We start from the raw sequence: 26217 nt of genomic DNA on the forward strand, positions 1-26217 counted from the left end.
ACGCTTTACATAGGTATAATAGAAAATTGAATGCGCGAACTGTCTATTTTCCGAAACTGCAAAATCTAGTTTGAATGCAGGGATAAACGAAAGCTTTAGCTTTCTGTAGCCGCATGACCACGAGTTTTGTATGCCCCATGAAATGCATTCTCGAGTACAATGCGCTGCTTGCAAAAAAAAATCGAGGCGGGGGTTACACCACAGCTTCGGTCCCGAAACTGCGTGAATGTTCGTATGCGTCAAAATAAACTCGCGGAGTTGGTTCGACGTAATCTTCTTGCGTCACATAGCCCGAGGGAAGTGGTATATAGAATATCGCGGAGCCTGTTACGTGTCCTATTTAATTTTCTCCCTCTCGTATCTTAAAGTCTTGAGCGAGCTTACGGAATATATCACGACCGTTGTCTGTCGTAAGAGGCGAATGAAGATACACGGAGAGTTCTCGCAGTTGAATTGACGCGACTCGGTGCACCTCTCAAGAGGAAAATATTGCATTTCCGTTGCAGCGACTTCCGTATTCTCGCCCTCGAAAGACGCCTTCTTTCATTACGGCCAGTCTTACTGCGGATTCTCTAATGTAGAGCAAAAAAGAAAGTACAGAAGCGGTAAATAACACTGATAGAACTAAGGGAGGTGAAATTGGATCGAAAAAGATCGAATCACACGGACGACTTTTTTACTTCTGAAAAGATCACGAATCGTCCCTCGCAAATAAAATGTATCTTCTTTTTCTTACCTCTGGTAATCGTATTTTTCTCAATTCTGTGACACCTTTAAAGAAAACGTAATAAACGCGTAAGAAAAATCCTTACTCTTTTTTAGGGTAAATAAGAATTTCTTTTAAATCTTCTGTTCATCTTTTACGATAAAAATAATTCAAGGTTCTTTTAATTATTGCTTATCAAATTGCTTTTCATTCTTGGTCCATTTATATCAGAATTCAAAAATAACAAAAATTATAAAAAGGAAGAACAAGAAATAATAAAAATTATATATAAGAAAGAATAAATTTATTATCTGTGTCTGTTAGTGTGATGTTGTTTATCATCAAATAATAAACATTCTACATTAGATCTTATCCGAGTCGAACTTTTAGTTCTACTTTGAATCTCTTTCAATCTAAATTAAAACTTAGATAGACTTATTTAATAGTAGACTTATAAACATGTTTTGATACTTAAAAAATCAAATAGGACCTCTTTTAATATTACTTAATCTACAGCTTGTATTTAGAAAACTTCTTTTGAATCTAAAATAGTAGAGAGAGAAAATTTTCCGATAACTATCATTTTTAGGTTCAATGTAGGAGCTCAATTCATTAGATTAGAACCTATTATAAATCTCTAAAGTCCACATGTGTCCTAATTATAAATCTTTAGAGTTTACGTCTTAAAATTAAAGTTCAAAGTAGAAGCAAAATTTCGACTTGGATATATAACATATACATATATATATATATATATATATATATATATATAATTAATGCAAAAACATTAATAATATTTACTTTACAAATCTAAAGAGAAATTATCTGTACCTTCGTTGAATTTGTACAAAAATTGGTACCGCGATGCATAAATTTACGAATGTTAAGCAGCAGCGACGTCTTATCGGCAGGAACTAAAAACTCACTGCGCCCACGCGAATAATAAATTACCAGGTGACGTGAACCACTTCTCGATTCGGTGTAGCATAGATACAGAGTACAACGTTTTGTAGGAAGGAGCGAGAAGTTATACGATCGGTTGATCTGGCCGCTCGTTTATCATCACAGGTCAGTTTCCTTCGGCCTCGGCGCCCTGCATACTCGCCTGCGCGCGCGTCAGGTCGAACTGGGAATCACGCGTGTCGCTACTCAGGGTCCATAATTTACTCGACGTGCTGGAACTTCCTATTCGCAGGGTAGGACTTTTGCAGGGTACGAAACACCTCAAGTGGAAGGAAATGTTTTCCGGGTAAATTCCTCCGCGAGGTCGGCAGCAGCAGCACACTTGGGGAGGGAAGAAATATTTCTTTTGAAACTTTCGATCCACCTGACAACTTGGAAGAACGATCGCGCGAATCTGTGATTCGGTAAATAAGACCGTCGTGAGTTACTCGTGTTTCGTCCGTAGATCGATGAGAGATATCGGCTCGTCGGTTTTGGAGCTTAAGGGGTCTCGTTGCTGACTTTATTTTTAGCGGAAACTGACTGGAAAGAGTACGACGAGGAAAGTTATTGATTGATATCGACAATATATATATATAGAGTGGATGTACACAGAAAAAAATCTATCGAAAAAAAGGACCTTAAGAACTTGTAGAAAAGCTTAGCAACAGTCGTTTAAAGAAAATATTTTTATAATGTAATTTATTTTAAAAGAAAAATTTGAAATTTAAAAATAATGTCGTGCATTTGAATAATTACACGGAACAAATTGTTATATTAATATGAAAAAAATTTTTTCATAAAATATGAATAAAATATTAAATATAAAAAACAAGAAAGAATCTATTTTAATTATGTAATAACAAAGAGCGAATTTAATTTTTCATTCTGGTTTTAGTATGTTATTTCAACAATGTTTCGATGAAGGTATCCGAGGATACTATGCTCAAAATTTCGAATTGATATTTAGAGGAAATAATAATTGTAAAAAAATGTAAATATGTTGCAATAAATCGGAGTACTGTAGTAAAAGAAGGAAATTGAATTTTGGCAAAACGGACAAATTTTTGAAAGAGGAAAAAGAAATTCTTATGAGCTTCCTATGTATGTCATGAAAGATTTGAATAATACGCAAAGAATGCTGAAACTGTAATACCGGCCAAGTATTAGTGAGTAGAAGAAATGCAAAAGAAGAGCATTGAAAGGTTCCAAAAGAGCGACATGTGATAAAAGTAGGAAGCAAAAGAAATATTCGTCTTTTCCATTTTGCCCTTGTCAGATGTAATATTCGAGGTTATACGAGTTACGAGGAAGACAGGATAAAGTTACCCATCTCCTCGGAGATTTTATGTCACGAGCTCAGATGCTCCATCACAGAACTGTATAACAGAAAAATATAGAAAACACATACTAGGAAATACATCGTACACAATAGCAGTCCGATATCATGTACAAAATTGAGGCATTCTGATATTATATACAAAAAAAGTATATAAAAATCATAATAGCATATACGTTCACTACGTGGTAGGATATGTGGTAGAATGAGTTCCATGATTATTCATTTAACGACATTTACTTCAAATTTATATCTGTATTCATATCTATATTTATACTGTAAATAGTAAAAGCGTAAAAGTGGTTTATAGGCATTTTACCTTTATTTATAAGTTCAACTATATTTATAAAATATTTTATTCTGTATCTGATGAATGTATTTTTTAATTTAAATATGATTTTATAAAATTGCATAGATATATAATACATATATATAAATGTGCATAAATTGTAGAGATATATTGTCTAAAATACAATAAAATAATCACGTATCAATTTAGTTTGACGGTTTATCTGTAATTCTTCGCACCGGATAATCGAAGCATTCGTAACTTTCCACAGACGAGTTATATCTTTCGGCCATTTCGTTTAGATTGACTGCCAGTGTTTCCTATGATCCTTCTGATACCACTCAATTTCCCGTATGCTGAAGACTCACCGGCTACCCATTTACGATGCTCGTACACGCGTTCGACTGCATTATAATGGAGCACCGTATATTTGAATATCGCCGCGTATTCCAGACGCAACTTAATGCCTAACGAAGAACGCGATGTATCCATCCGATGATGAGCGGGAATAGTGGAGACGTAATAACGAGAAGTTGGATTAACGTTTCGTCATAAAATGAAATACGGTGATCAATGGAAGCTGCTCGTAACAAACGTGAATATTTACCAATAATCCTCGGATAACTTTTTTCGTGAGATAAAGGCTAATGGAAATTATTATTATTTTTTTAAACTTGCCTCGTTGCTTGTGTATACTCTGATTGCAATTTTACATTGTTTGTCGTATTAACTCCCCGTTATTAGCGTCGAGTTTCGTTTGTTATGGATTTACGGATTACTTATAGTTTCGCTCGAATGCGGATAACGTGCGTTGTAAGTTTATAAGTATCACGATAAGCTCGGCAATGTTCACATAATAGTGATGGACTACTGTAAAGTTTGTTTTGAAATTATATGCGCAAAAATCGAATTTATAATCGAAGTAGTTTCCAATTTGCACGTCGGAAAAATACAATTCACAGACAAATATATTTATGTTGTTTTCATAAATTGATTATCTACGTCGATCGTGAAGCAATTGTACGTTTATGTTGGGGAAAACTCGCCAAAGTCAGCAAATATGCTCTGACAAAACGCTTTATCGTTTACCATCGCGTAAAATAAAACGGTTGCAAAGCAAGCATCACGTCGGGCGACGATGAAAGAAAAAAAAAAAGCGTCGATGATTCGTAAATGCGCGTTGTGTCGAGATTTTATGTAGTCTTAAATGCGCGGGAACGACTCCGCGGTAAAAGCACGTCGTTCTACTTTCGAGGAGGAACGATTATCAGAACCGAATCGCAACTGTATTATCGGGAAACAATAGCCATTCGCGTGGATAATAGCGTGCTTTCGGAAGCCCTTGAGCTTACGTAACATCGCGCTCGGCACAATGCCTTATTCCCAAATGTAATGTGAGTACTTCTACTTACTTAAAGGAGAATAACAAGATTCTAAATTGTCAGTTAAATAATAACTTATGAAATCGTAATATGTAAAAAAGGATAAAATTTGATTTTAATTCAATTTGTTTTTTTTTTTTGCTATCTATTACTTCAATTATGGATAGTCAATATAGTCTACTTAATATCCAATTAAAACAAATTTTTTTAGAAATGTACAAAAAGAGATAACTAATACTCCAAAAAATCTTAAAAATAAAAATTAATGCTAATAAATAATTTTTAATAGTAATTTGATTAAATTAAATTAAATTATTAAATATCAAATTATGAATTATTAATTTAATTAAATTAATTATTTAATTACTTAATTATTTTAGAGATATAACAAATGACTTTACAATGCAAAATGTATCAGCAATATATTTATTGTACATTTTTTATTATATGTCGAATATATGAATTAATGTTAACATTATTTTTAAACTCTATATATTTGTGTTTTCATTACGTTATAATATTATATCTGGAAGACCCGTTATAGTATTTCTTTTCTTTTTTTATAGATATTCAAAATACGTAAACACAATTAATTTCGCAATACTGCGAGCAGAGGCTTTTACGCGAAATACAATCGCTTTCGCCATTACGAGACGAATTATGCGCATGTAATTCCATATCCGCAATACAAAACGCAGTCTTTCCAGTCCGTCGCCTGTAGTCTGCTCGATCCGGTGCATCCGTTCAGAAACGATGAGACCGCGGCTATCGTTGTCGCCTGCAAATTCGCAGCGATTGTTTAATTGCTTTCCTCAGCCTGGCGTAACGCGCGTGTATCGCGTCGCATAATTTAAGCCTTAGCTGTCGTGGATAAGCGAAACGCTACTCGCCGAAACTCGGCTCGAATCTCGAAATCCCCAGTGGATTGCTCGAGTAGTAGGGCGAAGCAGAACGGCGCCGGACCACACTAGAGATAAATTAACATACGTGGATTGTCCTATACGAGCTGGGGAACGAGCACAAGTCAGTCCACATATATACACCCACACATGTTTGCTGATACTCACGGTATGCCGTCTACGTGCAGTGGAAATTTAACGGAGATATCCTCCGCCGAGCGCAAGAAGCACCCGTAATTAACAGATAACGGTCAGTAAGATATTAGTTTATCCATGAGTGCGCCCTGACGCTGAAGGCGCGGGCGATATATCACCTTTTTGCCTCTCATAGAATGATTGTTCCTGGCGCTCATTCGCGACACGGGAAATTAAAGTTCGTCTCCGAAGGTATACCGAAAGGAGTGACATTATCATATTGCGGAAGATAACGATCACCTGTTAACATGTATCTTCGTACCAATTACATTTTGTTTAAACGAATTAACTTTTATATTTTGAACAATGATATCGTCACTTCACAATATTAAATTATTATTTTAAACAATATAATATACAACTTATGTATTGAGTTTGAATAAAAGTTTGTAGCGCTACTGTACTTGTATATCTGGTCTATATGTTCTTCAAAAATATTTTTTTTTAATTTGGCAATTATAATTATATACTAGTCGATAGAACAAATTAATTTCGGTTTAAGAATCTGTTTTTCGAATTACGATGATATTTAATGGAGCAATCAAAGTAAAAAATGCTCTTTTTATTTAATCTGCTATAACCCAGTAGCAAAACATCTAAAGAATATTTAAAAAAAAACAATTTTGTAAAGAAATTAAACTTTAAGCTTTCACATTAGAAAGTTGAAAATTTTTGCAAGTTTTTTTGAAGCACGTGACAGGTACTCCATAAGTGAGAAGAAAATTTCCAATTTTATCCAATTTATAGTTTTCTGTGTGTAAAAATTATCAAACTCATAGAAATTTAAAAGTAACATAGTGACTCTTTGAAAATAGAGATTTCAAGCTTTAAAATTTCTTAAATTTTCTTAAATTTAAATTTTACTCTTTTTTAACGAAATTAAAGCTTCTTGAATTTTGAAGTTAGTAGTGCTACGAACTTTCGTTCCATCTCAATATTAAAATGTACATCAAATGTTTTTCATAGTTTAATGTATGGAATTGGCACGCATCTCTTAATCCATTTCATCGTTTTAAATCCGCTTGATGCAAAAAATTCATTCTGCGAGATAATGCAGAAGTTTTAATAAAAGCATTTTCAACTCTACAAAATGCTAATTTTTATTTCTAGAATTCTTTTGGTGTATGTTTCTTTATACATTTGTAGAAAAAGTCGCTTTAATTGTTAACTAGATAGTACATAATTAAAGTAATAGTAGTAGTAATAAACTGAACTTAGAAACAATCATACTTTGATAATTCAAAATTATCTGTGTATGTTATATAAATCGTTATTTTATAGTTTTAACATCTTTGAATTCTCCATATTAGAATATATCCTGACGTGTAGCTGCTTAACTTTTCCGCTTTCTAGCCTAACTTTATTGGCACCAGCCCCCATAACTCTGGCCCGACTCTCTAGTCAATTTCGTTAGAGGCGGGATGCACGTACGTGAAAGTCTGTATGCCATATTTGCATGGCGCACACACACGCGTAAAAGCAAACTCCAATCAAGCACGGTTAATAATTCTACAATCTCGTGAAAATTCATTTTTCTCGTATTTAAACATTTCCGTTTAAAACACAATTGATTCTAATGATAGTTTTGATTTTTTTTTTAATTTATTTATTAAATTATCACGCAGAACATTAATTAAGAAGTGTGTATTAATTACAAAGAGTATAAGGAAGTAATCGCTTGAGACATTAATGGCGAAAGTAGAATATCCGTATTGATTTGCCATCTGCAAGAACCGCTTTCCACTCAAGAACGTCGACTCGCTTGAAACAGGTCTATGAAAAAGCCAACTGAAGAGGGTCCAGACACGAGTGATCAGCTTGACAGCGTTCACTTCCGAATGTACGTAGTTTAATATTATTAGCGTAACTTGCCAGTCAGTCTGTTAACTGAAAGGGACGACCAAAAGAACGGAGAGGGACACGTGCATGCGGTCTGGCTTATTACTGCCGTGCCGTGTAAGTAGATTAACTCCTGATGCACTATATAGGAGGGAAATGACGTGAATGGAGGAAAAAAGCGGGATAAAGAAACATTTTCTCTCGCCGGCAAAAGACGCCGTGGAAAATGATTAACGATAAAGTTAAAGCAGTTCTTCTGTAATTAATTAGTATTCTTTACGCATTCGCGCCAATTTCTGACGAGTGGGAACTTTTGACAAGTATAAATAGCGGCGATAAATGCGAATTATAACAATCACTTCTAGACTGTGAAACTTGGTAATTGGTCGAGTAATTGGTTGGCGGGTAACAACGTTTTCAAAAGTAAACGCAGTAACTTTCAGGGCGCGATCCTTAACGAAGAACCTTAATGAAGAAGAACACACCATCTTGAAAATACTGTGATTAACTAAGCCGTTAGCCGAGCGGGAAAAAAATTTCCCGTTAACATTGTGAGCTGTAATTTACGATTAGATCGAATATGGATAGTAATATATCGACTCTGCTGGCGTATAAATCACGACATCGTGAAATGGGGTTTCTGAATAATGCAAGAATTTGTAGCAGAATTTCTAGTCAGGATTTTCTATTAAATATACATATATTGTTTCTTTTCTATGTTTTATGAAGAGATTTGAACGCGCTTTTAATTTTTTATTGCACGATAAGTTTCTGCGATAACATAATGTAGGATATATTGAAAGAATATTCCACTCGCAATATACATTCTTGGCAAGTCTTCAAAGAACGCTTATATAGGAACATAAATCTCACCGTAGGAATGAGATTTCTCGTTTTTCTTACGTCGAATCGGGTACGTTTTGTTCTCTGAAGATGAATTCAAGATTGAAGAAACTGCATAAGAGAAGTGAATTTTCAACTTGAATACAAATCAAAGTGAAGACATTGAAAACGCAGTTAATGTAGATTCTGGTTCAAGATGAACCACGAATCATCGTTTGGAGTCGGAGTCGAAACAAAAGCAAGTTTTGTCGGAAATTAGAGAGTCAGTGATTCCTCGTTGCTTCAGTTTACTTGGCGAAAGAATATCCTCAAGCGGAAGGCGGTTGGTTTCTTCATCCTAACTCATAACTGAACGCGCGTTCGCTTACTTCCGGAGGATCATCTAAAGTTAACGCACACATTTACCGCGTTCGCTGCAACTTCCAAACTGAATCTTCCGTAACTATAGATGCGTTTTAACGAAACTTGCCTTACAACCTACGTGGGCTTTCTCCCGTCAATCGATATTCGATACGGCGATCGCCGCACCAGAGACCTGTAACCAGACCGCACGTAATATTTTCCTTCGAAATGGATTCTATACTCGGAACATATATATTCGTCTAGACGTCAAAATGCTTATCTCCCAGCGTATTGACATAATGCAATCCCTCTCTTTATTTTACCCACGAATAGTTGAATCTACGAGAAACCCTCTTGTAATATATTGTAGTCTAGCCGAAATTATGATGACATCATTATGCACCCGCACTTTGCTTAGTATGTATAATTTATCATTTTGATATAGCAGAATAATACTCGTAACTTTCGTGCAATTACTTCATTCACCTCGACTAAAAGTTTACTATAGCTTTTTGCAGAGTGATACTCCAAATACTTTAATGACTAAGGTACTTAGGACAATGGGACAGCTTCTCTCTACACTCATATCGATTGCTTTAACGAAAAACGGCAGGGAGGTATTTACCGAAGGGTTGTCTCTCGAGAAATTTCGGGAAGGGATTTCCCGGAGCCGTTATCGTTTTTGCGACGAGCAAAGTTATCGATCTGATAACAAATGGAGGAGAATCCGATCCTTTTTCCAGGTTGTCACACCGCGCGTACGTACACACCGACGCGTGTACGTGCACGTGTATGGATCACGAGCGGAATATAGATCGGAAGCAAGGACCGGAGTCCCTGGCTCCGCGGTGGAATTCGATTAAACTGGCTGCAGAGGCGTTCGAGTTTCTTAGTCGAATTGGAAGATTCCACGAGCTCTTCGGACGACAAAGCGTCGCGGGGAAACTCGTGGAAAACGCTCGTTCGTTCTTTCACCTAAGCCGTCGCCGCAGCGTTCTGTGACCTCCTCCGGTTCTTAGCCTGGGCGGCTGACTCGTTGGTCAATTAGAAAAAACTTGGACCGGGGACTTTGGATTACTTTGATCCCGGGAACTCCCTTCGGTCGGCAATACGATTGTGTTACCTTGGCGTCGCGTTAGGATTATAAACTTTACTCTGTCGGATTTTAGGAGATATGTAATGTCACTCGGACGTTATCGGCACTTAAAAACGATTACTTTCCAAGTCTGTTCACGTGACCCGTGTTCTAGATCGCAAGTCAGATTTTTCGTAAATCAGATCACACAGACTAGTTTCACCGATAACATTTTAGAGATCGTCGGGAATGAGCGCGTTTCCCCCTCCTATCTTCGATTACCTAATCGCGACAATTATCTTTTATACTTTGAGAAAAATCACGCAAATTTTGTAGATCTAGATGCTAGATTGCACAACTAGATTTTACGATTATTCGTCGAAGAAGACGCGATTGCGGTTCTGGTTTATTGAAACATTGAAACGTGGTACGGAGAAACGCAGTTGAAACCGCGTGCAAAGCCGCGGCCAGCTATGAAAAAGGTTTACGACAGCTGAAATTCGCGACTGTCGCGTATATAATACGTTATGCCCGGATAGTGGAGTGGCTAAAATATAGTAGATACCCGGCGCATTGTGCTACTAGTCTTTCGCGCCCGCGATCCTTGCCCATTTATTTGATATACGCGGCGGAACAAAAGGTGGGGTAATGATCTGACGCTATAGTGCTTCATACTGCCACGAGCAAAAGGAAAACGAATGCGAAATTCACGGCGGAGATTTACGCCTATTTTCGTGACCGGTCAGATATTTTTTTATAAAGCGCGTGAATATTTCGCAGTGAATATTGCCACGCGGCGATGCAATAGAAATTCGCCCTTTCTCTGCGTATTTATAGCACGCTCGTCTTTAATTAAATTGAAAAATTACTCGCAACGAGGAAAAAGAGGCTCGTGTATATTAATCCCATGGTGCAACTGATACTGAGATCTATACTGTGCGCAACGAAGCGATGTTTATTAAAAGCAACGACTATCCTCCAGGCTCATACTGATACGTAGCTTTTGCCTATTCATGCTGTCAGATTGCAAAGCTATCTTGCAGCTGCATTCACGCTTTAACCTGGAAGTTTAACAGAAATTATTTACTTTTTATTAATATAATATTAGAATTTTAAATATTAAACGGTCATACATTTACCTACCTACTCAATTTGTAATTTGACATTAAAAGATAAAATTGTTCGATGTATTGAAAATACATTTATAATAATTTATAACTTGACCGTATATGCAAATTAATTGCTAGCTAACACTAGCAATTATAAAAAATGTATATAATGGATTTTTAACTGCGATAAAATCTTCCTTGATTAAAATTGGAATTTGCATGATGCATTGTCTTCTCTCGGCCGATAGTCATTATTCATCTTGTCCTGTTTCAATAGATCTCCTCTAGACTTCAACTGATCTATTAGCTGTCTGTACTGAATGATTTAGATCAGGCTTCATTACTACATATCTCGCGAAACTACGCCGTTATCGATACGTGTCTGTGCCAAACCACATACGAGTGATTGCTTTCGCCCATCTGCCGCGGCACGAAGGAAACGAAGTTTAATCCTTCGGCAAGAGTTTCCGCGTATATACACAAACAGAGCAGCCGGCAGGAAAGGCTCGATTAATCATATAAGCAACTTTTGCCGCAGTTCTCGAACGAGACGGTGCAACGGCGTGTTCAGGAGGGCGTTTGTGATGCGATGGCGAAAGCTGCCGCGTGCACAACGAGTAGATGCCGAGGGGTCAAAGGGGAATAGGGTGGAAAACGGTGGCTGCGAAACGGGTGCTCTGTTCGAAATTGTCACGATGATAAATCGCGTCGGTATCGTATATCTTGGTGGCGCGTCTCCAAGCACTTGCACACGGCCAAAACTATATTTTTCCCGGATACGGATACGCGAAAACGGGGGCTACGTGCGGGAAGTGGAGCATGAGGACCTGGGGTGTGGAAAGAGAGGAGGGAGCACGGTTACGAGCCATAGATATGTATGCATTTGTAGATTTCAACGCGTACTCATCGAGTGAACGCATGCCGCAACTTTGTCATGCATGCTTGGGGAACAATACCCGGCGTAACCGGTTTGTACCGCCGGAAAAAACATAGATCCACTATCAAGTATCCGAGAGCAAATCCGAGAGCGAATGTTGAAATATCTTCGTACGGAAGTACAAAGCGTTTTTTTTTATTGAGAGTTTGAAATTTATATTGAAATAGTGAAATCTGTAAAGTGAGACTCTCAAAGTGCAATTAAAGGAAACTGAGATTTATGTATAAGAGTCGAAATTGCCCTGATAGAAATACGTGCAGTTTTCCATTCAATTATTATCTAGTATTACTAGATACTGTTTTCCCATTAGTTATGACAATATGGCGTAGGAAATGAATAAGAACTTGATAGAGTTTTATTCAATGGGTGAAGCAATTTTTCTAGTAAAAATATGTGCAATTTGCGTATACTGAGAAAAACAGTCTGGTTGGATTAAATAGTAATTTTGGTGGAAATTGGACGAATCAGAATTTTCTGGTTAAATCTATTAGAATTCTAGTTGAGATAATTAGAATTCTGATTGATATAATTATATTCTAGTAAAAATAAGAATTTTAGTAGATTTTATTAGAAATATTGTATTAACCAGAATTTCGGTTATCTCAACTAGAATTCTAATAAATTTAACTAGAAAGTTCTGATTTGTTTATTTTTAATCAGAAACTTTTTTCAGTGTAGACACTTGCTCAGCTATTATCTATTAATAGATTATTATTAGTTAAAATACTATACAGTCCATTTATTGTATATTCTGCTTTTGTTCATAAATAGATTCAGATTCTGCACATCTTTTGTGCACAGTAATTGCAGGCAAAGCATTACATCTAAATTGAAATCCTAAATAGTTTTACTTTTTTCTTAGTTACTACACAGAGTTAATATAATCATTCAGTAACTTAAAAAAAATGTATAAAATTTCCATCAGGATGATGGCATTTTTAGATTAATATACATACGTATATTGAATATTTAGGAAAACATTATTCATAGAAAATATCATAATATCGTTTAATGTTTATTCCGATGTATTTTATTTTATACAACTATTCTTTTAAAATGTATTATCTTATAATAGTAAAAATTATCTATTTGATCGTCTAATATTGTAAAAAATATAAAATGATTGATGAAAGATGCAGGGCGTGCGATAAATAAGAAATTAGCCATTAATATTATTTTAACATGGATGACAATTCAATAAACTTCAACTAATACTGACATAATATTAATGTTACAATTTAATTCAACAAAATGCAATATACAATATATTGTATTATATTTATATTGTTGAATGTGAAATTATAACATTAATGTTATGTTATTGTTAGTTAATGTTTATTTGGAAGCGACTTCGTCAGTTGATAATATATAGAAAACAATAATATTAAAATAAAGAAGAAATATGAAAGAATGGCGAGTTCAACAAAATATATATTATTTTATTTATTATTCTCTTGCATTCGGCTGCGTTCAGAATTTGAATTCAAAGAATTGGAGCGGAGAGAAGAATCGCAGGATATATACAGCGAGAGCAAAAAGTATTCGTACAAGAAAATTTTTTATAAAAAAAGTTTTATTTATAAAAAAATAAACATTAATTAGCAATTTTATACAATGAATATATTCTGTTCTAATATAAACAAATGAGCTTCGCATTTCTGATTTTAGAAGCTAAATTTCTCGACTGTACAAATACTTTTTGAGCATCCAAACAATAGAATTTGTAATTTTTGTTTATTTTTCAGATGATATATTTTCTATAATTAATATATATCTTTTTAGTATATATAATTTTAAGAAACATAGTCTATTTTATTCTTTATAAATAAATTGTTAATTACCCAGCAAGAAATGATCGTCAATTAAATGTCGAACCGACGTCAAATTGGTGTTGAAATTATCGTATTGATATTGATTTGACATCAATTTGATGACTCATTTCTTGCTGGAAAATATTTACTTAAAAAATAGTTTTTTTAAAAAATACTTTTTTTGTACGAATACTTTTTGCATTCACTGTATGTACATATGTATAACCATTCTCCTTCTATATTGCTACGACTCTAGGCAGATTGCATTTTTCTCTCCTTATATTCGTTGTAAAATATCACGTTCTTGGCGATGCAGTCTCGCGAGATAGATAATAATTATCAATATTCCAGATTCCTCTGAAATGTGTATTGTTGTGCCGAAAAGAAAGATTTGCATAAAATAAGAAAATAATAAGAACTACGAGGAACATAAAATAATGTTAAATATCTGTTTCATAACGAACTTTTAAAAATGTCCAGAGGATATTTATTTTTCTTTATATTTTAATTGAATTATTTCAAAAAACATGAATGTGTTTTTATGCTACGTTTAAAAATATCTTCCATAAAAATATCTTATGTAATACTTCGCTCTTGTTTGATCAAGCATAATTTTATATTATTTAAAAATTTAACCGTGGAACTTTTTTTCAAATTTCGAGTAATTTACAAATTCGATTATAACACACCTTGTTCACGAATAAACATCGCTTCGGTAAACATGTACGAGACGTTCCCTATCCTTTTGATAGCTAGTTCGAAGTTCTACTTCTGCAAACAACGCGGCGTTACGTTTGCCGTAGTTGTTGAAGTGAAAAACAAATATTGTCTGGTGCTTGGACTAGCACGAGGCAGTGCTGCGACATTTCGGACGGAGATTGCTCGCTGCTGCGGAACGAACGTGTCATTATCTTTAGTCGCTAAGCTCCATTAGAAACTAAATGCACCGTGTTCCGGCTGGCAAACATAGGACCACTGCTAGAAACCTGACTGATTATGGAGATGTGATAATTGTGCAGTCGATGTGTTCTCTAGAACGGAGAAGAAAAAGTTATCAGGCAAACGAATTCAAGAGAGAAAGAGGGAGAGAGAGAGACGATAAATTTATTAATCAATACTTTTAATGGTTAAATAAATTTTTTATAATGACGAAATTAAAAATACGGTTGGGTTGATTTTAAATATGGTCTTTTCAAAGTTTCTCGAAAGAGATTTATAGAATTTTACATGGAAGCACACATTTATCTGACGATAACAACAGTTCCAAGAAATACTGACGTTTGAATACGATGTGATTACATCCGTAAATAAGAGGCATCAACGACGTTTAATGTGTGTTTCTGCGAAACAGCGAATACAACTTGAGTACATCCTGAGAAGCGCTTGTGGAACTATAGTATAGTGCGACATTCGCTACAGAATTCACGCTCGGTCTGACCTGAATATTAATGCTCGATGCATATATCTTTATCATGCAGTCTTATCCAAGAATATATCTTCCAACTGTAACAACAAACGACAATCGAAGCCGCAAGCATGGCTGCTTCTACTTTACATATTTCAACAAATACTTACTAATGGAATATCGATAAAATGAGTATTTACAAACGAATTATCGTACAATTTCTATTGTGTAATACTTGGAAAATTATTATACTATAAGTGTATAGAAAATTTATGTAAGCACACATAGTAATATTAAATACAATAATTTAGATCATAATTTATTTAGTGTCTATTTAATTTTTATCTTCCGTATCTTGCAATAAAATTTTACGTAACAATGACTATTTTGTTGCTCAGTATCATTATATACGTGTTAATCTTAGTATGACGCGCGAATGACTTTGCTCGTTAATTTCGAATTTACAGCTAGTGATTCACAAGAAAGATCACTTCGAGTGGTTTGATCGGCAGGATGGTCAGATGATTAATTATACTACGAAGCGCACAGTCATCTAAAGCTACAGACAATTAAAGGCCTTGATTGTGGAGCGTGTTAAGATACATTCTGATGCGTAATTAATCGATATTCCGTTTAATTGAAGCCTAATTCGATTAATAATTACGTTGGATCGTCGTACATTCAATAACCGTGCACATTTACAGCAGAAATCAGTGGACTAATTATTAGTCAGAGTTAACGTTTTTATTGTCTCAAGATATATTATAGCGAATGACGAATTATTGGTACAACATTTAAATTTTTCTTCTAATTTTTCAAATATATCGTATATTCAATTATAAATTTATTATTCGCGTCTCTCTGGTTTAATTCGAAATTTTGCATAGCTGGAAATATTTAGTGCTATCAAAGGCATACTTGTGCGAAAGGAGCTACACTTCATACAGCTATTATATATTATTTATGCTTTGGTAACCCTTTCAAGTCAAAGATGATTGAGCCCTACATAATTCTTTTCACCTTATTAAATGAACATTTAATGAGCATTAAATTAAACCAGGCAGCGCGAGCTAATATCTCCACAAGAGATAGCGTTCCTTTAATTAAGTCTCGGCCAAAGAACATGTGCTTCACCTTGAAACGAAAACGGCGTACGCGCTCGCTGCAGCGCTTGTAGATGGACGCAGAAAACGCGGTTGCAGGCTAATTTGCGGCGGTGCTAAACGAGAAGTTGCCGGGGCATCAAGAAACAGGGTTAGACAAAGGGTGAGGAAAGGAGAGAGATAGAGAAAGAGAGCGAGAGAGAGAGAGAGAGAGAGAGAGAGAGAGAGGAAACGAGGCAAACTCCAGACACACGGCGTGAACTCGTGCGAACTGCGGCCCGAGTAATTATCTTTGCAACGAGAAATGTTATTTACTCGTAGCTATTTGCCTCTTCGGACATTTGATCTTCCTATGGAGAACTTGGCCATTTAGTCTTGGCATGGACATTAAATATTACTGCTTGTGTTGGCGACGTGCGAAAGATGCTCGATTATAATAATTATGAGCATTATTTCTATTTACTTATATGTGTGTGTGTGTGTGTGTGTGTGTGTGTGTGTGTGTGTGTGTGTGTGTGTACATAGCGAAACGTAATAACTGAAAACGGAGACAATTCGAATAGAAAACATTTCCAAGCGGGAAGCAAATTGCAGATTGCTGGGTCGGGAAGAGATATAGAAAGGGAGAGAAAGAGGAAAAAAAGAGACAGAGCTGACCCGACCTTTGTGTCGTTGACATTCTGGTAACCGCTGATTCTCCTTCACCGAAACCCTCTTTTACCGTTAGGTCGGTTTTATCAAACGGAACTAGCCATAATTGCATGACACAATCACAAGCCACTTACGGCTTTCTTTTTCGCTCTTTCATGCTGAGTTCAGTTACATCTTCTTCTATTTCGATCACTGTTTCCCTGGCTGCGTGTCCAATCAGCATCTGGATTAAATTAACTACATTGGCACCTTTCGGATAGACCCGTTTATAGCGGCAATTGCTTCTCAATGGAGATTGCTTAAAAAGGAAAGGAAAATAAAAGGAAGGAACGAACACTTCTGGAAGGGGAAATACTTGACACGGTTACGATGAAGGTGTCTGACAGGGGTGGCAAATTATAATTGGAGGATCGTATGCAAGAGGCGATCAAACGAGGTGGCTGTTGAATACGAGATCTCTCAGTGGTATGGAATAACTAAAAACCACTATTGCGGACGGAACAATTTGAATCAGATATACATATATTGCTGTTAAAATACATTTTAATCTAACGAATGAAAATATCATTTGTATCCGTGGTAGCGGCAAAAAATAATTGAAAGCATGACAAGAAAGACGTAATAAACATTGCAATTGTACTACAAAAATGTTCTAGTAGATAAAGTCAGCATCTGATCAGACTTTCTAACGCAATTATTTCTATTTTGATGGAAGAAAACAGGTAGTTATTTGTCCAACGTTTCTCTTCTTTTACTTCTACATGATATAAAAAGAGACATAAGAGACAAAGGAGAGAAAAGAATTTTGTCCAAACAAATGAATGTTGGATGAAGAAAAAGAAAGACTATGAAATGCTGTTATTTACACGAGTTGAGTTTATACACTTGAGAAAAACGTCCTTAACAGAGTTACTTTCTTTATCCTGAAATGATGCGACGGCGAAAGTTGCAAGTTGCTCTCTACTTTGAACGTAATCGTAGACCGGAAAATGCTACGGTGCAGGAAAGTGTTCAGGAATCTCGGTTAAAGTAGTGTTAAGAGCAGTTAAGAAGATAGCACGAGCTAATAAGGCGGACGAGCGATAAGTGCATAGTAAGGACTAGAAGTGGGGGAGGGGAGAGAAGAACAGGTAGTTCCTGCAGCTAAGCACCCGATCGTGTCCACCGATGCGCTATATGAGGTAATGTATAAAGGTCGTCCTTGCAGAACGCAGAGTGGCTTTCATAACTGCTGGACAAGTTCGTGATAAAACGGGCGAAAGATAACGCGATGAGTGAATAACACTTGGCGGCAAAACGATGGGATAACTTTGGCTTGTCACATTATATACAACTGAATTGTCAACTCTCTCCCTCTGCTTTCCGCTGGCGTCACCATATAATGGGGTCGTCATCCTCTTCGGCCTCCAAAGTCCTCGCTATAGCGACCTCGTGAAACATTACGGGGCAACCATGACCTCCGTCTTATGCACCGCTCGTCGCCTCGATGGAGATACGCTAACGAGACATCGACGACATTTCCAAGCAGATGAAAATGCAAATGCCATCGCAGCCGAGTCCTAGAAACTATGCGGTCTCTTCTCGCTCGTCGCGATATGAATTTCATTCCGATTGAGACGTGACGGAAATTAAAGTAACCGTATAAGATAATTATTATGTCCGTCATGCTCTCACGTTTTATATTCAGAAAAATTAGATAAAATAAGCGATAAAATTTAATGAATAGAAAAAAGTGGTTTTCTATTCTATTAACATATTTTGTTAAGTTTTTAAATAGTCATTAAAGACATTTTCTCTCTTATTCTCAATTTATCTATCTTTGCGATAGATATCTACTTCTAAAAATTTTATATTTTATTTTGTTACATTATATTTATAAGTAATAAGTAATTGAATAAAATGACGCATTATTATAAAAAATATAATTCTCCGAACAACCGATACTATATGCACATTTGTATTTTACATACAAGTATATTTACATATGCTATTATTATTATTATATGTAATATATCAATATAATAGGATTTATCAATTAATTTAAAAGGATTTTCTATTTGTAAATAATATTACTGAATATTCAAGTTTTATGGACGCAATCCTTGAGTGGAATTTTTGAATTTTTATTTTTTATTGTGCAAATAAAAATTCCACGTGAAAAATCTGACAAATGCTTTAATTTAGAAAAGCCGCTTCTGTCGGTCGTGTAAATCTGCGGAAAATAGGTTCCAATAGTTTCCCTTAGTCTTGGAATTTTCCACAGGAGTTCTTTGAGACTTGGTCTGTGCTTCATCTCTTAATGATCATCCGTCAAAGGAACTCTTCTAATGAAATATTTCGCTATTTTGTTGCAGACGGGATTTCGTATCGGTGGAAAAAAGCTTTTTGATCTGGGCAAAGTCATTGAAGAATTTAAGAAGACGAGTAAAGGGTCTACATGAGTCTAATTCCGCTTGGGAGTGAGAAAGAACCGGCGTCTGGTGGATCCGAAAGGAAGAAAAAAGGCGGAAAATAGTGGTAACGGTCTCGCACATGTTACGAGCGTAAAAAAGTAGAGAAGAGCAGCGGGAGTAGAAAGGCCGTTACTCTCGCGATCGCCGTCGGTAAAAGCGATGATTGTGTCTTCATGTTATACCCGAAGGAACGGAGTAATACGTTCTGAGAAGAAGGAACGTGAAGTATAGGGTGCATAAATCAGGACTCGTGCAGAAATGAAGATTCTGTCCGAGAAGAGGAATAACGGCAGCGAGAGTGCAAAATTTTACGTGACGTAAAGCTATTTCGCTCAATGACGCGGAAAAAGTGTGTCTGATAAACAACGACCGGCCGTTATCTCTTTTATTCTAAATCCATTCTATTTCCATATCTGTCGTCAATGGTAATATAACGGAGTATGTCAAGCACCAATTCGTGTCGAGCATCAACCAGAGCGGAGACGCGTGATCGTGCTTAATTAATTAATTTCGCTGCCTCGCGAGCTCAGTCCTATCGTCTCGCACTCGACCATGACCCAGAATCCGCAAGATTAATTACTCTCGCGAGCCCAATAAAAACGCTTCACTCTTTTCTATTTTCAATCAATGGCACAAATCTTGATATCTTCTCTACCTTTGATTCTCAAAATTAATATCGCTATCGAATCTTCATCCCTCGGCAATCCATTCGCATGTCAATATCCTTCGCTCCTATTACACAGACTTGATTTAATGAAATTCTTTAAATCATTCTTTTGAGAACTTTAATTGAATTGCACATAAATATTATGCGTGTATAAATCACGCAGCAGCGTATTCTTGTAATTTCCTTCGAGCTATTATCCGTCGGGCGGCAATGTTCGGATTGCAATGATATGAAAATACCGAGCTATTAGATGCGGCGGGATAAAACGACGGTGGTATCGAGAGTTTCGTTCGATTGCGTAGATATTCAACGGCAGTGACGTATTGTTGGGCGCCCGTATTCGGACGGAAAAAAAAGAGAGGAAAAAAAGGAAACGAGCGTAGCGAATAAAAGCGGAGAGGAGGTACAGCGGAGGTATGTTGGAGAAGATGATGTCGAGACGGATAACTGATTGAAACGTGAGGAAAAAATGACGACTATCGAGGCCTTTAGTGAAATGAGTGCGGTACGTCGGGCGGTATGGTTCAGCGCCGTGTTATTCGCAGCAACTCCCTTGGCCTATACTCAAGTAACATGGACGCCAATCTACGTAGGAGGATACAGTGAGTACAATTGTTATTCTTTACTATTAGTGCAAAGCGATGATAGCGAGACAGAAAGAAGATTGGACCGTGTTTTGGACGATAAAATTGGATTAATATTTTCTAGTTATAATTATCATAATTTCAAGTACTCAACATTTTTGATGTAATGACTGTAATAAAATATAAAGTAAATGTTAAATTTGTTAGAGTAAAAATATAATAATGTGTCACTAATTTCTTGTGCATGTGACTTATTAACGTCATTTATCATTCCTCATGGTTTACCCGCGGAATGTACGAACATGCGATATTTGCAGTTGTCACGTACACTAATCTTCATTTTCATATAATAATACATTATGATAAATTATGCTTCGGACCGCGCGTCGCTTCGTTACTGAGCTGAAAAAACATGTCAAAAACGAGCACATACGCGTTTCCTCTTTTTTACGCGACATATTTTCATTCGTCCCAGAAAGCGAAAAAGGAAGAAAAGAAGTGACGCAGTAAACGATGAAATATCGCGCAACGTTATTTTTTCGCATTTCTCCGAATCTTTTATAACGATTCGAACTTTGGCAATCAGGGTTATAACGTAAACGACGAGTGGCGAACGCGAAAGTATGCTTCACGATAACCTGTACGAAGGATTGATAGTGTCAATTAACGAGCCACGACTGGCTGAAAGTTCGCGCAAACGAGTACAATTAATGGCGCATCAGCTTTCTGCACGGCAATTGAGAAAAGAGACATCAAAGTGAAATGAACCTATCTAAAGTTGGATAGAAGTCCTCAAACGCGTGTTATTATGGTATTAATGAAATGTTAAAAGTTACAATATTCCTTAAAATTAAAAAAAAAAAGAAAATAACAGATGATAACATCTACTTTAATTAATTAATATTGGCTTAAAGTTTTCTATAAACAAGATCGACAGAATAATAAAATAGAACATTAAATATTTCTTGAAGCATTTAATTTACTTTATTGTTATTACTAGTACTTTATATTTTAAAATGCTTTGAAAGAAAATTTTAATCCAAATTTTATAATGATATTGGAGCAAATTAGACGTTGCTGTGAAGATATGTTTCATTAATGCAATCGTGAAATGATTATAATGATATTTCTTTGGAAAAATTAGTTCAAAATTTAATCTATTGCTCGCATAACAGGGAGCGTCAAACCGGGAATGATGATAAATGCATAAAATACTCGCTTAAGAGAAAAGCAATCTCACGAGTATTCAGATCTCGACGGACATTAAATTTTTATAACCTGGGACATTTATCCGTTAATGCCGTCACTCTGCCTGATGGACGTTGCAATAATCGAATTACAGGAATAGTCCGTTATATAATTTAGACTGGATGGTTTTATATATATTTTACTGTTAATTATCACCGTTGAAAGTTTAAATCGATAGCTACTACCCATCTGTAACTATTTCACTTTACGACCTCGTAACTTTTGTGTATTAATGAAATTGTATCATATACACACAGATGCTGCGATGATAAGTAGATTGTGCGGTCCATAAACTCATATAACGCGATACACAATGCGGGAATATCGTCGAAATATAGTATTATACGTGTCACACTTTTGCAAATAATATTGGACATAAAATATGGCATTTATTTAAATCTACTCATAAAATGATAATATCTGAGAAATTTTTTTGTATTGTTACAAATACTGTAATATTAAAAATCGAAATGATAAAATATGTTATAAAAATGATCGACCGACTGTGTTGGGTTGTCGATAGACAGTATTTTATTCTACGTACTCTCCCGAGAGAAAAACGTGGAGATCTGGAATCTGTAACAATGTATCTACAGTAGGATCAAATTATCGTACACCCAGAAAACGATATTGCAAGAGGGTTTAGCCCAAGTAGAGTTTTACCGAATGATCATTCGATCCACGTAGAACGGATTGAAAACCAATCACGCTTCGCTCCGTAGAAAGATATAGGACCTTGCTAGCTAGAAATCAATCTGAAACGTGCCCGAAGTAACTCAATTTTCTTCAGTTATGTCTAAGGTTACCGTTACAGGCCGCGTATAAGCTGATATGAGAAGGTGAGCGTCCTTGAGTTTGCAACTTTCGCGAAGTCTGATCGCAGTCTTAATCACTAGAACTTCATCGTGAGAAATTAAGCACTACCGTTCTACAACTCCAACGTCTCTTACCTTGTTTGTCTTAATGAACAAGTCGCAAAGTTGCGCCTTCCTTGCCTTTCCGAGATTTACTCGCTAACATTTGTAATAGGAAACATAACGACCAAGTGATATTTCTAAAAATTACAACCCAAAATTAAAGTTATACTCTGCTTAGAGAGACTCTAACATTCTAATATTTTAATTTTGTTTGAATGTAGTTAGTTTAATTTCTGTAATGAAGATTAAGCACTCGGCTGCTATATTTTTTATCCAAAAGTAATCTGTGTTGTATCATGTCAAGTTTCTGTTAATAAACACAAGTTAGGAGCAGCAAGTTAGCAGAAATATATTCAACACATAAGCATGGCGATGCAAATGTGATACACATTCGCCAAGTGGAATGTCGCTTTATTCAAAGTCCGAAGTAGCAACGCATAACATACCGTAGTAACAGAACTGAGAACCTCGTATAACGCGCCATTGTGGCGCATCAATCTTCTAGATCGTTACGCGTCCTCCGTCCATTTAGTAAGGTCCCTCCAGTTAGATCCTGACTTCGTCGTAAGCGATGTCGTCGCGGTAACGACTAGGCTAGACAAGCGGATCCTTTAAAGCGTGATCCAGGATTGCGTGTAGATTCGCTGGAATAATTCAAGCCGCAAACATCGTGCTCCAGTGATGGTGGATCAGGCGGGAGAGAACTCGGAGTGAGTTTAAGCGAAGAGGAAACGAAGTGGTGGAATATAGGATCGCCGCCGCTGAAGACTCTCCTTTGCAGTTAGTTGTCGTCGGTAGCAGACTGTACTCTAATTAACGGCGGGTAACAAGAGTACCCGAGAGAGATGGAGAATTGTTGTAATAACTTGCGCTGCTATCAAGCGATGAAAGATGTGGAGGTGGAAGAGAAGGAGAAATTGCATACAAAAGAGAACGGATGGATGGAAGAGGGGTGGTTTATGGAAGACGTGAGAGGGGAGCGATTCTCGAATCGGTATCTATCTCAAGTATCTATCTTAAAATGTCGATTAATTAACACCCGAATACCGAGCAGTTGCTGTTTCCCGGTGTTGAAACTTCCAACTTTCGTGACGTGAAAAGGTTGAAACCCAGTTGATGCTTCCGGTGAATATTGCGCGCGATACTGAGAAGACTAACTACTGTAAGCAGAAATTGGAGATGGATAGTCTCTCACGTCGTATTAAGTCGACATAAATGGGGTTGAAAGTCATTTGTCATGCAACTCTGTACGCCGGTTTATACCAAGTTACCAATAATGCTTGATGAAAGTAATGAAGCTTCTTCCAGTTTTTTCTGCATAAAGCATTTCTTTCCGCGTTAAATTTTTTAACTTGATCATTAAACAAGTTATGTCATAATGAAATTGAAAAAAAGAAAGTTTTATTATGGTATTCATCAGAACACTTCTTGTTTTTATGTGAATGAAAATTAAATTGATGAAAATAAATCAAATAACAGAAATTTATTTTTAGTCGAAGCAAATTTTGATGTTTAATAATTAGCCTAATTTTCATTTATTAATTGTTTGTACACGTCTCTTTGAAAAATGACATTCTTTCATTAATTATTGTAAAAAATATCTCGATATGGTGGTCAAATTGTTAGACGTCCTAGAAAGTTTGGAGTTTCAGGTTTAAACCTTAACTGAAGTGATATTTTTTACAATAAATTCTTTAACGGTGTTTTAAGATTTATTAGCATTATTAACGATTATTATGATTTATAATGTTACTTTTAGCTTCAATTTATGATTGCGTTTCAAGTCCAACAAATTGAATCGACGCGTATTTTGTAGAACTGAAAAATGTATTTGCACTTGTATATGGATATTATTAACTACCAAAATCCACTTCGACCGAAAATAGAATTTATATTATTTTATTTACTTTTATTATTTTTATCTATTTTTGAATTTATCGCAGAAAACGAGCAGAGGAATAAAGCGTAAATTGATGCGCTTTATTCTTTGAATTTCGATGACGCATCATAGAAAAACGGATCAGTGGCGCGGTATCTTGCGTATTACAGTGTGTATAGATTCACGAAGACTGCATTGTGAATCAGACATGCGTATTTAATTCACGTATTACTCACACACGAGAATACACGCAACATGCTACCAGTTACGCGCACCTTGTCTCATTATTCGAACTTCAAAAGGATCATACTTCCATTGTAGCATAGCAGTAATTATATTCCTTTCATGCACCGTTATTATGTTACGTTCGTCATTTATGACGAACTGGTCTTTATAACAATAGGTGATTGATGTCGTCTAAGCCAATATCATGGATCAATAAATTATCCAATAACACTGTTTCATGAAAACGACGAAAATGATTTAGCATGATGCCCAGAAACGAAGCATTGTGTCACATCGGTTTGATCTAATTTCATATACTTACATTTGCTCGAGATGATTCTTGATTCGTTCGATTTTTTTACGTTATCTGCGTTATTTCTTGATAAAGAAACAATGGCTAAAGAACTTTTTTTAAGCGCGCGTTTCCAACTTGGCGAACAAAGTCGGAGATTGCAAAAAGATTTACGCTCGTAAAGTCGCGGTGAGATTCAAGTTGAACGAACGCGACTTGAGTATCGTGATCAGTCTTTAAAAATTGCGAGCGATTCTCAAAAAAGGGCATACAGAAAGCTTTTGTCATTCTTCTCCATCTTTACTTTCTCATTTCGGACCACTTAATCTTATCACGAGCGATACGGGATTCGGCCGCTCAAACTCAGTCGTTACTACTTGCTGTCTTGAAGAACAATTTCGTTCACGAGCCAAACTTCGATCCTCTCGCGGTTTTTATTGCATTGCTTTATTAACGAGAGCGTGCTACGCGACGCGAATTAATTACTTTGTGTTTGCACCAAATTTGTTTTGTTTCAACAACACATGATAATAATGGGGTAACTTCTACGGCAGGTTAATCATGTATGAAATATACTTTATAAGTAATTATGATTAGTAATTTGGATGACGGTGATAAATAATTTTATTGCAAAAACGTTTGCTTAGAAATATATTCTTTACGATTGCGTAGTGTCAGACATTATTTCTTCCGTGATAAATAGTAAACATTTGTGCCCCCCGTACAAATACATCCCAATATTTTAAAAATAACCGGATTACAAGAAATCCGATTATTTTAAAAAATATAGGGATTTCTTGTATATTTATCTACCGATCTCAAACAACATTGCTGTGAAAATATGGCATTGTGCGAGCTATAAATGCGTATCCGTCGTATTGATTTAAGTCAAAATGCGAGGAAAAAACGTGACAATCTCGCACCGTGCGTTTGAGGAGGCCCGAAGCGAAGGTTGGGTATGCGGAGTGCACGAAGGCGAAAACGTTTGCTTGGACGAGTAAACAGGGGCGAGTCTGTTTGCTTTCCGAGGAGGAAGAGCACGTTTCGTCGTGTGCGTGGAAGGAGGTGTCCACCCCTTCCCCACA

At 36.0% G+C, this 26217-nt stretch overlaps 1 protein-coding gene across 4 annotated transcripts in view; it reads left to right on the forward strand.

Annotated features, from left to right (window-relative positions):
* The window catches only part of LOC108748894, a 144404-nt gene that overhangs the window by 34023 nt on the left and 84164 nt on the right, over positions 1-26217 (forward strand). The window contains exons 2-3 of one of the 4 annotated variants that reach the window (XM_018487305.1): positions 19222-19384; positions 20290-20589. In XM_018487305.1, coding sequence (XP_018342807.1) covers positions 20457-20589 — 133 coding nt within the window. In that variant the 5' untranslated portion in view covers positions 19222-19384; positions 20290-20456. Of the gene's footprint in view, positions 1-19221; positions 19385-19413; positions 20590-26217 lie in introns of those variants that run through there. The other 3 variants (XM_018487304.1, XM_018487306.1, XM_018487303.1) reach the window with 3 other exon arrangements.

Source organism: Trachymyrmex septentrionalis, unplaced genomic scaffold (genome assembly GCF_001594115.1).
Source record: "Trachymyrmex septentrionalis isolate Tsep2-gDNA-1 unplaced genomic scaffold, Tsep1.0 scaffold25, whole genome shotgun sequence".
NCBI lineage: Eukaryota > Metazoa > Arthropoda > Insecta > Hymenoptera > Formicidae > Trachymyrmex > Trachymyrmex septentrionalis.